General features: G+C 35.1%; 1 protein-coding gene across 2 annotated transcripts; it reads left to right on the forward strand.

Annotated features, from left to right (window-relative positions):
* The first annotated feature begins 5,991 nt into the window (after positions 1-5,991).
* On the forward strand, positions 5,992-12,611 carry LOC133783482 (uncharacterized). Of its 2 annotated transcripts, none has more exons than XM_062223120.1 (4): positions 5,992-6,151; positions 6,528-7,039; positions 7,713-8,988; positions 9,393-12,611. In XM_062223120.1, exons 2-4 carry the CDS (start codon positions 6,876-6,878, stop codon positions 12,318-12,320), a joined length of 4,368 nt encoding a protein of 1,455 aa, XP_062079104.1. In that variant the 5' UTR covers positions 5,992-6,151; positions 6,528-6,875; the 3' UTR covers positions 12,321-12,611. The 2 variants fall into 2 exon arrangements, with proteins under 2 accessions (XP_062079104.1, XP_062079105.1); XM_062223121.1 differs by lacking the exon at positions 5,992-6,151 and adding an exon at positions 6,203-6,344.
* Positions 12,612-13,937: the final 1,326 nt, after the last annotated feature.

The following is a 13,937-nucleotide window of genomic DNA, read 5'->3' on the forward strand; positions in this document are numbered from 1 at the left end:
TATATGGTTGTGTTGCGGGGCATGGCCCCTTGTTTGAATTTATGTGTGTTATGATACTTGTTTAGTATATTATGTGTATGTATTAATGATGGAACGACGAAGGCCGGGAACGGCGAAGGCCGAGAACAGCAAGAGGCCGGGAGCAGCATTTAGCACACAGAGTGTTAGTTGCCAGGGTAAGACCCCGAGGGATACCTGGGATATCCTTACGGTTTAGACCGCGAACCCAGGGCCTGGTAAAGCACCTGGGACGGCATGGCAATGTATGACCTGGTGTTGGCTTGATTTTATATTAAGTGTTTGATATTCATTTATTATCTGCTTGTGAGGGTTTTCTTGCTGGGCTTCGGCTCACGGGTGCTCTATGGTGCAGGTAAAGGCAAAGGGAGAGTCGATCAACCTTGAGTTCGGCGAGCGGGACGAGCAGCGCGTACATGTCCGATCTGTTTGGCTATCACGGCCAGGGGTTTTTTGGGTGATGTTTGTACAGAACCTGAATTTTGTCGTTTAGTCGACTCTAACTAGATTTTGAGTTGTAAATATTTCTAAACAATGCTTTTGGGATCTCAAATGTTATATATCTTGTAATTTTCAATGAAAGGTTTATTTTCAAGTTTGTAACTTTGATTATGATTTAATTACACTTTTGTCTTAAAACCTCGATTAGTGAGTTAATTGCACATTTAAACTCACTTAGTAACGGCTCTAAGGCAGTAGGGCATTACAAATATTATACTTGGATTTTAAAGTTAAGTTTGTTGCTAGTTGATAGTAGATTATATTGTATTATATGTTTAATATGATATTATTCTAATACGTGAAGTTTAAATTTAAGTTTAATTAAATTTTATTTAAGTTATAAAGCATATGATTTTATTATTTTTAAATAATTATCAGTGTAAAATATCGCAAAATTTCATATTTTAATTTGTTTAATTATTTATTTATTAATTAAATTTTATTTAAGTTTAAGTCATGTTTATTGGGGTTTTATGCCCTAATTAAAACTCATATTTGTTTGTAATCTCATTTATTATCAATAAAAGAATAGAAATCATTTTTTGACTTGGTCAATCACTTTGCTAACATGTTTTATTTTCATGATTATTTGTTTAATACAAACTTTTATTAAATCCCAAGTATATAACTAACCATATTTATAGTGACGTAATCACAGTGGAATATAAATGTAATTATATGTTCAAAATAAGTTAGTCCTAATATTATTCAGTGCACAGGATTTACATTGACTTGCCAATCTACGATATGATCTACTTACACATTGTAGTGTTATGTTATTTCCGGAACATTAGCAAAGTAGATAAGATCGGATGTATTTGTTACATCATATTGGATCGATATTGACAATAGATAGAATAAGTAAACATACTGTCATTATCTATTCTAGTCATATCATATAGTTGGCCATAAGTCAATTCTGAGTGGTTAGTATTCTAATTGATTGTATTATTTGAGTTATTTGACTTGTTCGTTATCAGCTTACCGTACGAACTAGCTCGGTAGTATAATTAAGTGGGAGTGTTAATCATAGATATGAACATCTATAACTTCTGATGAAGAAGTGAAACGATGGTTTCCTTTTAGTTTGGTTCAATGTGCTAAATAATAGAGTTCTCATTTCAGTAATTAATATTAATTTACTGAAATATCATTTATAAGGAACTAAGTGTTTTAAGGATAAAATACAATGATGGGTAAAATAATATTTTAGTCACATCTCATTGTAGACCATCTATAGAGGATTGAGTAACAGTTTATGATTGTAACAATGGATAATTAATAACGTATCTATATTGCTTATAGAGCGTTCTATGAATTCAATAGTGCAATTCCGAGTCTTTAGTGGAGTCACGAAGAATTAATAAGTTAGTAAATTTATTTGTCAGATTATGATAACTTATTGGAGCTTGATTTCATAAGTCCATGGTCCCCACTGCACCTTGGATAAAATCATATAGATAGTCTCAATTAATTGATTTAACTATCAAAGTTGACCAGGTCAATTTTGGATAGTTTCACAGAGTTATGTAATTTAGAGAAGAAAAGATAAATTATGGCAGATTTATTAATTATGATAAATTGACATCTAAATTAATAAATAAGTTTAAATCTGTTGACCACGTTTTTGGCCAACGACGTGAGAACGTCAAAAACTATAAAACCTTCAAGAGAAAATAAACGACACAGACGATTTTATAGTGGTTCAGCCCCAATGTGATGGTAATAGCCTAATCCACTTAGAGTTATGATTATATATCTACACTCAAGATCAGATGAACCTGAGTCAACTGAGTTTCTTCAGTGTAGCTTACCAGAATACAAGAATTCTCTTAAATACAAGCACTCTCTCTCTCTAGAAAATTCAGATCAAAAGTTTAATCTTCCAAAAGTCACTTTATGATCCCATAAGCCTTGTATTTATAGGCTTATGATCGTACAGATGATATCCCCCATAATCGGGATATTTTATTATTTTCATTATATTTAAATTACAACAATATTCAAAATGTAACAGTACACCATATTCGTGGGATAAATGAGAGATTCTCGCGTATGCCAAGACCGATTCTTGTTGAAGCCATTTCTAGGAATCTTGACGTAGTCCTGCTCTATCTAGTTGATCCATATCACCTTCAGTCTGGTCGGCCATACCTCTGGGCAGTCATGAACTTGACTGGGCAGTCATGTACTTGACTGGGCATACATGCACTTAACTGGGCAGACATGCACTTAGCTGGTCGGACATGGTCATGACCGATCGGCCAAGTTCATGCCTGGTCGGACAAAGTCATGCTTGGGCAGGCAAGGTCATGCTTGGGCAGACAAGGTCACTCCTGGGCAAAGAAACACATGACTAGTCGGACAAGGTCATGCCTAGTCGGTCATGACACTTTTCAAGCTAGTCAAAATTCTTCATCAGTCTACTAGGTTACTCCTAAGCCAGGTCACCCAACCATTCCTTGCCACTTGTCATTTCTATCGCCACATCATCATTTTCAAATTTTGGGGATAACAAAATCAATGTTCAAATTATAAATAATTAATTTAATAAAGGATTTAAATAATTATTTAATTAATTAATCAATATAAAATAATACATGATTTGATTTTAAGTCCAACAGACTTATAATTAAATGGGAAATTTCACAGGCCTAAAACCCATGATAATTTCGACCTAGGGCTGTTAATTGTCTATTATTTTATGATTTTTTTAATTACATAAATGATCTGATTGAGCTTATAAAAGGAATGTTAAGTGAGAGTTGAAATCATATTTTTGAAACACAAGTTTCTAAGAAGATCAGAAGATCTAGTAGGTTTTAGATTCTCTCTACAAACATAAGTCATTTTCTAAGCCTCATTATTATTTTCTGTTTTTCTTTCTGTATCTATGTCATGTGTTGAGAATTGTTCACCCTAATCTAGGTGACTCTAAGGATACTTTGGAAGGCTGTGAAGAACATTGAAGAACGGTTCAGTTTTTTGGTAATACTCTGCAACAGAAATGATACAAGGGTTAGAGAACTAAATGAATGACTCTATCATTCCGCTACGTATAGTGTGAGTATTCTTATCATTATTTCTATTTGAATTCAATTTAGAAACATATTTTAAGTTTTTTTATATTAATTCGTTTAATATAAGATCTACACGAAGATAAACAAGATTCTGTATAAGTTTTTCGACAATGTTTACAATCTATTGTTAAATATAAGAATATTTCATTAAAGTTAATGCATAAAAAATAAAAATAAAAGAGTTAATACCAAGAATTTCTGCTATCTGCATAATTTTTATATATAAGAGATATAAAAATATATATTCTCTTCAACATTTTTTATTTTTTTTAATCAATATAAATGACAATATTTTCTAGAAAAATAATAAAATATGGATATAGAATATATACATTCAGGTGAAAAGGGCAATAAAATTAGGAGTGGAAGTAGTAGTAGGTGTAAGTGAGGTATTGGATATTATTTGAAAGTAATATATAAAGTGATTGAGAAATAAATAATTAAGGAGTTGAAAATAATAGTACATTACAAAAAAGAATGTTTTTATTAATAATGAGTCTTCAAAAACCAAAACTAAGAGAGAGAGAGAGAGAGAGAGAGAGAGAGAGACTTAAGTAAGTAATTTTTTGTTATTGGTTGGGGAAAAAATAGAGGTAAAAAGTAGAACAAATTTGAATTGGGAAAGAGAAAAAGTGGAATGTGAATAAGAAAATAAATGATAATCTTATTAAATTAATTATTATGTTGAGAGGGAAATTAAGTGTGTAATTATATTTATATATAGGAAATTGTTAGGCTAGGGTCTTCATAAAGAGTCTTACGTGGGATTCTTTTGTGTTATCAACTTGTTAATAGTTTTCGATGTAATTTTTTTTATGACTGTATATATTGTAGTTATTTAGAGTATTTTGCAAATTTTTAAAAAATTCTAAATAATTTACACTACCAAAAAGTAATTTAAAATCAGGTTGTTGCAAGCATGACTAATTTTTTTATGCGTGTGAAAAACAACATGTTTGAAGCTAGTTTTTGACATTGTACATTATTCAGAATTTTCTGAAAATTTGCAAGATGCTCTAAATAACTACAATATACACAGTCCTAAAAAAACCACATAAAAAACTATTCACGAATCAGAAAAACAAAAGTTGAACGACTATAACGTATTCCCTTTTTTTCAACACCGGTGCATCATTTTTCTATTTTTGCACCTGGATAGATATAATCATAATTTTTTTATATGACAATATATATTGTAAGTATTTAGAATATCCTGCAAATTTTCAAGAAATTCGAAATAGTTTACGAAGCTTAAAACAGAATTTAAACTGTCAAATTTTACACGCATACACAAAAAAACAAGCACGCATGCAACAGAGAGTTTAGACCCTATTTCGGTACCATAATTTATTCAGAATTTCTTGAAAATTTGTAGGATGTTCTAAATAGTGACAATGTACACCATCATATAAAAAAAAATTGAAATTATAACTATTCAGGTACCGAAATAGAAAAAAATATACTAACATTGTAAAAAAAAGATGTGTAATAATCGCTCCCAATATATAATATAGAAGAGTTTGAGTTGAAGAGTTAACTTAAAACTACTTCAACTACGTGTGTATATGTATGAAAGTTGTAACGTATAGGCTTTGCGTGGAGGAGTATACACATACACATACACTTATATATATATATATATATATATGTATACATCATCATCACTCTTTTAAATAATTATTAAATAAAATGTATTAATAAAATTATAAGATTACATAGCTTGTGTTTTTATTTATTTAAAGATTTGCATCGATGGAGTTTGGTTTGTAAAAGTTTGAGAAGGTGTTAGCTAAACAAGAAATTAACTTTGATTTAACTTAAAATATTAATAATTATTATTTTTAAATGGTTTATGCAAGTTGATATTGACAATTATTAATATTTATATATAATTATAAGGAAAAAAAAAAAGAAGAAAGCATATCGTCCACACACACAAACACATATCTCATCACATAATCTAAACAAAAGCACAAAAAAGTCAAATTTATACAAAGCTTCCACTTTTTCTAATTGGAAAAATACAATTTATATAGTTTGGAATTTAATAAAATGTATAGTAATATTAATAATAATTAATTAAATTTGTTGTTTGTTGATTTGTAATAAATAAAAAAATTAAGAAAATAAAAGAAGATAGAGAATGGGTGGTGATAGCAATAGTTTTGTCTTTTTCCCATACATACATGCATCACATACATACATGAACGATATGAGAAATTGATGGTAGGTACACGAGACGATATAATGCGATATAATACGAGATATTACGAGATGGTACGAGATAATAGAACCTGATGCCGTTTTGATTTGATGTATGAGTGGGTGGTGCTCTCTTTTCTTTATTATATTATTATTTTTATCAAAACCCAAATACTTCTTCTTCCTTTTTCTCTCTGTAAATGTATTATAGAGAGAGATAGAGAGATAGAGAGAGAGAGTCTTATATTATTATTATTATTAAGTTATGTATGTACTGATATAGCTATAGTATTGTGAACTTTCTTCTCTTCAAATCATAACCCAAATACCAAAATCCAATCTTTGACAAGGTCTGTTCTTTTTCTTCTTCTTCTTCATTTTTTTTCTTCTGGGTTTTCCATTTTGATTTTCAAATTCATTTTTTGATCCAAATCTTTGCTTTTTAAATCCCAAAGATTCAAGCTTTCTCCATAGATTTTATGCAAGTTTCTTCCTTTCTTCGTTTCAATCTCTCCACCTCAGTAGTTTGTTTTCAGATTAAAGGTTTGGATGATTTTGATTTTGATTTTGATTTTGAAAACTATTTCATGGGTTTGTTTGATTTGTTCTTTCTCTTCCTACTACCCCACATAAAATAACATCTTCGCTCTCTTTTTGTTCGAGGCTTTTTCAAATCTCTACTCGTTCATTTCACATGAAATAACTATATTTCTTCTTGTGTTGCAGGCTTTTCATGGATGAGGATTCAACTCGAGATAGTTCTTTTGCTGATTTCAGAGATGAGACAAAAGTAAAGATAGATAGAGAGAGAGAGAGAGAGATTATTGAGGTCACGCCGGTTATATATGCTGAACTACTACTCTAGCTTGAGGATAAGGTCAAGAGATAGAGCAACAACGTCAACTATAGTACTTGTACTGTTATCAAAACAAGAAGAAGAAGAGGTCGAAGAAGAAGAAGAAGTCGAAAACCACCACCTTCGTCATCACCACCAAGTGTTTGTAGTTTTGCTTGTGCTTGTGACTGTTGGTAAAACAGCAGCAGCAGCACAAGAAGAGAGAAGCTTTTCATCAGATGTTATCCGTTGAAAAGCATCCACCTGCAGATCCCTCATCTCAGCAGCCACTCAAAAACAACCTTGAATCTGATCATCATGAGATTGAGACGGCTACTTTGCCTGACCTAGATCTGTCTAACCCTCCTCCTCTTCACCACCCACTTCCCAAATTCTCCATAAGGTAAATTTATTTAGATTATGATTATTTCAAGCTCCTATTTCTCTCTCTCTCTCTCTCTCTGGTGATCTTTCTTATATGCTTGCTGTAGCTGGCAGATCCATCCAATCTTAGATGTTATTTTGTGCTCACTCCAACATGGGCGGGGTCTTGTGCCAATTATCATCTCGCCAAGAACCCACCTTGGTCTCTTGAATCTTCATCTCCCTTTCTTATGCTGCCTGTGATTTCATGTCACTTCTCCATGAGATATTAGATTCACCAAAGATTGTGGCCAAATCCCTCTTCCAGTCTGTACCTAATTGTCATTAATCCTATCAGACTAAAAGAAAATATTTTCTGAGCTCATAATAAGACCATCGAATCTCTTGTTGATTGGGTCTGTCTTGGCTGTTTCTACACTGTTCATATGTTTGTTTTTCCCCTTTCTCTTCTAAATCTAAATCCCATATAGGGTCCATAAAAATTCTCTTTCTTTCTTGGGTGAGAATGAGAGTGAGTTATTAACAGCTACCCAACATGAAATAAAGGGCTCTCCCTCTACTAGTACCTACTTTTCGCTATTCCATGTTGTCTGTCTCATGAATTGAGTCCCCTTGGCAATATGATGTTATATAATCTTAGTTAATAATGAGGAGAGTAATTAATTGATGGTTTATTTTTTTTTTCCTTGCAGAGATTATGTTTTCACTTCTCGGAACAAGGACATCAAGACCAATTGGCCTTTTTCTCAGGAAAATTTGCAGCTTTGTCTGAAACATGGCGTGAAGGATGTGTTACCACCATTTCAGGCTCTTGATTCAGTAAGGAATCAAACTTTCAGGAGATGTACGATTGAAGACGAAAACATAACAAGCGATAATAATAATAATATTAATAATAATAATAATAATAATAGTAGTAGTAATATCATTGATGGGGAGCCTTCTGAATCACCTGATGATCATGATGATGATCACCCGGAGGTATTGTTAGACTCTTTCCACAACACTCAAGCTCAACAGCTGAACCAGAAGCAGCAGCTAGCAGACGTTTGCATAGACACAATAGCTTCATGCGGGTCTGGAGAGAATGATTTTCCTTCCACAACTACAACAAGCAGTGTTTGTCAGTCTGAGATAGATAATCAAGATCTCTCAGCTCCCACCAACAGGTCAACTACCTCACCATCACTGCAAACTGATACTTCTACTGAGCCTGCTCCTCCTCCTCTTGTTCACAAGACTCAAACAACAAACCGAAACTCGGGTAAAAAGTGCAGATTGATAGTGAAATTCGGGTCACATTCGGATAGAAGCTCAACCGAAGATATTGCTTCCAATTGTTCGAACCCATCAGAAGCAATGACGTCCAAGATTTGCCCTGTTTGTAAAGTCTTCTCCTCTTCATCAAATACTACTTTGAATGCTCATATTGACCAGTGCCTCTCTGTGGACTCAACTCCCAAGTGGACCGTGGACACTAAACTTTCAAGACATAGAATTAAGCCAAGGAAGACAAAGCTGATGGTTGATATCTATGAAACTGCTTCTCCTTGCACGTTGGAAGATCTTGATAGAAGAAACGGGTCAAATTGGGCCACGGTTTCAAACTTTCCTATTCAGCAGAGTAGCGAGAAGTCTGATAGTGAGATGCCTGTGGAAGATACAAAACGAGTGTCATCATCTGGACCTTCTGATCATCATTCAGATGATGTTGATGTAGGCGCAGTCTATATTGATGCCAACGGTATCAAACTTCGGATATTATCCAAGTCTGATGATGTCCCTTCTGTGTCCAAGCTCATTGAGCATCTTCGCCCCAGAAAACCTTTGAAAGGAGGAAGTAATAAAGGAAGCAAATTTCTGTCTACCAGAAAGAAAAAGCGCCGTCAGTATAAATATAACAAGTACCTGAACAAACTTGCTCAAACCAAAAAGAAGTTACTCTCTTCAAAGTCTCGTTCTTCTCTGGTAAGCCATAGATTCATGATTCAGCACTTTTATTTTGCATCTCCTTCACTTGCTTTCTTCATTAAGGAAAAAGAAGTTTTTCTCAGTCATTTTTTAGAAGAATTATCAGTATATTCCTTCCCGGCCATTAGTATATATCTAGTGTTTTGGTGCAGTATCTTTTTTTTTTTTTTTTTTTTATGGAAACTGAAAATAAAACAACACAATTCTGAAAGTTGCTTCATAGAGAGAAGTGAACCTTGTCATAATTAGTGCGCATTAGTTTTTTTGACTCTAAAGTGCATGCGTTTTTCATGGTTTTTTTTAATACTACTACATTCAAGTTTAGAAACTTGTTTGTTGCAAACAAAATGGTATCAAGATCTAGCTTTTTATGGTTGTTAAAATGTATGTTTTTGGAACAGATACATGGTGCTCAAGGAAAACAGTGTGTAGCTGAGAGAAGTTTAAATGAGGAATGTAACATGGAGAAGCAGGTAAATCCCGGCAATTCTGGAACTTTAGGAAGGTGGGTGTGTTCCAAAAGAACTGGCATTGCGAAGAAGGTCAACAATAAAGTGAGCCGCCAGCAAGTGCAACAAAAATGGCCTGGAACTGAGGACTCCGGGGTTGAGAGTCTTCAATCACGTTTGGACCAAAATGGTGAGGAAGAGCTTATGGATTTGTCTAGAAATCCAGATTCGTCTCCTGAGAACAGTGACAGCAGGTTGGAGGAAGTATTTTTTGAAGCCCAGACTTGTCACAAGAGGGAGCAGCCTCCTGGGATAAAGAGATCGGTAAAAAGTTCCTTATCTAGTGCCACGAGTAGGGGCAATGTTGAGAGATCCTTTGCGCCAATTAAGCCCCGTCAGTTGAGAAAGGACATTACTCCTGTGAATGATTATCACATGCTGAAACCTCCCAAATATACTACAGTTTGCACACCTGGTACAAGCCCAGTTGAGGATTTTGAACCTCCGCCTGGCATTTCTACAAAAATGACCAGAGATTGTCAGGCTTCCAAGTCCAGATCAAAAGCCGGGAAAATCTCTTCAGCAAGAAAACATTTGTTGTCTAGCCAACAATCACTAGTGACTGAAGCCAATTCTGATGTTGCTAATAAATTCTCAGCCCATAAGAAGTCCCGAGTGCATTTGATGACAGAAATAGATGAAGAGGCAGTGCTATGGAATTCTGATGACGGTTATGAATTCCACCAAGAATTTGCAGCAAATGAATCTGGAAGTGATGATATGAATAATGAAACTTCTCTTTGCAGAAGCACTGGATTGGAAGTCAGACAAAACACTGGAGTTTTAGGAATAGCTGGCAGGAAGGCAGCCATAGTTTCAGAGAGTTCACAATTGCCATCGCCACATTATTTGCACGATGAGGCGGAGAACCTAGATTCTTCTCCTTTGGACAAAGCTGATGATATGGAACCAATGTGTGAGGAGGATCTTCAATGCTCTCAGGATGGCACTATCCCTCAACAGTCTTGTAAAAGAGTAGCTATCAGGGACACTCTTGCTAATTGGCATAAGCCTGTAGATCATGAAGTTCACAAATTGGGAAATCGTTCCAAGATCCTATCCAACTCTCTACAATACAAGGGGGATCTATTTGATGTGGAAGTACTGACAGGTCCTGCTGGAACAAGTTTTGTTGGCGGACAAGAGACGTTTTATTCTGATCGAATAGGAGATGGTATGCTTGTGCAGAATGTTAATATGGGGGAGGAACGGGAATCTGAAGACGGTGAAGGAAGTAGGTTTCCTGAGGTTGATCCAATACTTATACCAGGACCACCAGGCTCATTTTTACCAAGTCCAAGAGATATGGGTTCAGAAGATTTTCAAGGGAACTCATCATTAACCACGAGTCGAGTTCAATCTTCTCAAGATCAACATGATTTTATTGATGGAGATTCATCAGATTCTCCTGTTTCTGCAACATCAACTATCTCTAATTTTACAGCTACCAGAGATGATCGTAAGCATGCAGAACTATTACCATCTGTACTCCATCAGGCCATTCAAGACAAAATTAGATCAAGCCTCTCAGGTGGTAGTGTGGATTCTTCAATAGAAAATGTTCCCATAGTTCCCCGGACAATGAATATAGCTGCAGAGAGACTCACATACGACAGAGAGAAATTTAAAGTGAATGCCAAGATACCTCTCGGCTTAAAAAGTGATGACGAGCCTTGTTGTTGCCAAAGGAAAGAGAGAACTTCTCAGGGTGTTGTTTTAGATTATCAAGAATCACAGCTCTTGAGGCGGCGAGCAATGACTTCAGTGATTATGGAGAAGCAAACAAGTTGCAATCTTAACAATAGGCCCAACAATGTGGACTCAAGGTCTGACATGTACTCTCCAAGCAGTTGTCCCACTTCAAAATCTGAACAAGTGGTTCATCGTCCAGCCGTTAGCTCTTCTGGCTGTCAGAATACTATGAGGGGTTCTGCAGATGCTGTAGCCAAGATTTCCAGTCGTAGTGATTGTGATTCGACGAGTCCCTCTTCTAACTCCATACTCAGGTTGATGGGTAAAAATTTGATGGTTGTCAATAGAGATCAAGACGAATCCATACCACAAGGCCAGGCTCAACCACAATCCCATGTCAACCATCTCACTTCACCATTTTCTACATTTACTGGTGTCTCTCCTAGCGGTACACAGAACCAAGTCTACCATCCATTCCATCCTAACTTCCAACGAGGTTCAGTTATTTTAGGCCAGGATTCACACTATGCTGAGAGGCAGTGTGTTAATGCAAGGATCTCGAACGGTATGAGAACTCAAAGGACATCACCAATGCTTTATGAAGGAGCAGCATGTTCATTTTCAAACCAGCGCATGGATGGTGGTTTTGTGGCCAACATGGAGCTTCGTGAGTTTGGAGCAGATTATAATGTTGAAACCCCACATAGAAAGTTTAAGAATGTACTTTCTGCTGCTATTCCTGTTAAAGAAATCATCACCATCGACGATGTTTCTGAAACTGAAGCTGATTTGGCTGGTGAACATGCTGCAAAATACTCAAGAGGGTTAGGGGAGAATTGTATGGTTTCGTCAGGCATTAGGATTCCCAGCTATAATGCAAAAAGCTCCACTTCTTTCTATAGTTGTCAGTCGGATCATGACCAGTCTATGCATCCTGAACCACCATTAGTTCATCATCATAGCTCCGGTTTCCATTCACTGCCCTCCAGGCAAGCGAATGCAAGCCCTGCTAGGTGGAGTTGTCCCTCAGACGGTTCTGGCTCGCTCCAACATAATCCTTACATTGCATCTCCATCTGCAAGAGGACATCTGAGACCTGCGATGTATAATCGTCAAAGCTTGAGGTAGTAATGATGCAAGCAACCCTCACAAACTGCTGGAAGCTTTGAGAGAGTGATGATGATTTTGATGACGAGGGTTGATCTCTCTAAAGAGCCTGCTAGGAATTAATAGCTGAGATATCTCAAATAGAGTTGGTATATAATCCTTTGAAAGTTTACTTAATGAATGAATGTTGGGTGGAACTTATGCAAGTTTTGAGGCTTCTGAGAGGGCATGCTTTAAGCTACCCTGAGACTAGACAATGTATAAGCAATCATGAATAATAGTTGACAAGAAAACACTTAATTTGCTTACTTACTTTCAATAGACTCAAATATTTTCTATAATATATACTTTTTGGTTTATTATAGTTTGTAGTCAAGGAGTTAACCTTTGTTTTCCTACACAAAACAAATTTACAATTATAATAATAAAATTAAAAAAAAAGACAGTAAATTTGCATGAGATGCATGCTCTATTATTCTTGAGAATGATTAACATGAAATGTGTTATCATATGTTGTATCAGGTTCTTGTATATGACTAACATGAAGTGTTTGTGTATATATATATGTAATATCACATGTTCAGACACAATCGTAACTACTGAAATAATCATCTCCCATGCAGTGTTATAGCTACTCAATACATATAATATAAAAGAAGTTTTGTGGCTATATCTATATCTATATATATATATAGTGAACAGTTCTGTTCAGTTTGTGTAAAAGATCAGATGAATGATATAATAGATATTATGTAGAGATAATAGTTTGTTCCAGCTTCGATATGAGTTGAGCCATAAAATTAAATATGAAAGAGATGTGGGGATTCTGGAGTGTGCTGAAGCTGAGGCTGACAAAGAAAAATACAGCAGTAGCCAGCAGCAGCAGCAGCAGCTGTAGTAGTACTTAGCTGGAAAGAATGGTACTACTGTACTGGTGATCAATGAGTCAACAATGACCCCATCACCAACTCAAAACACATACACACACACACATTCAAATCAAACCCCACTTCATCACTTTATATTATTCATAAGTTGCTCTCTTTTTTCTTTCTTTTTAAACCATACAACTTAGATAATTTTCTTTTGCAGTGGTTGTCATGACTCATGCATATGATTCCATAACAATGAAAGCTATATTGTATGTGTTTTCTACTCTCTTTTTTTGCATGTACTATACATCGATATATATATATATATTATAATAATGTAGTGGTTAAAAGTGTCGATCGAATGAGTTTACAGAGAGAGTCAATGTTGTTGGCCTAGCTAGCTACGTACAATAATACAAAATGACCCCTCAAAAGATATGGAGTAATACTAATCGCTAATAACATTGGCAATTGGCATTCCATGTTTGATTAGTATTAATTAATAAGCAAATAAGTAAAAGCCACCGATTCCTCCTCGTTCAATGGTGGGAATATTATACTAATTAATTAGATAATCAAAAGGGTTTAACGTGGGGTTTGGGTTGGTTTAGGGGGTAAATATTTTGCATGGTGAAAGGTGGGACCCTTTTCTCTAGCACTGTTTTTCAAACACAAAATGCTTCTCTCTGTCTTGGTGGGCCATTCCTTGTCTTTCTCCATGCCTGTCTCCTCTCCAAACTTTATTCTAAACCTTTCATTTCAAAAA

This window comes from Humulus lupulus, chromosome 6, assembly GCF_963169125.1.
Source record: "Humulus lupulus chromosome 6, drHumLupu1.1, whole genome shotgun sequence".
Lineage (NCBI taxonomy): Eukaryota > Viridiplantae > Streptophyta > Magnoliopsida > Rosales > Cannabaceae > Humulus > Humulus lupulus.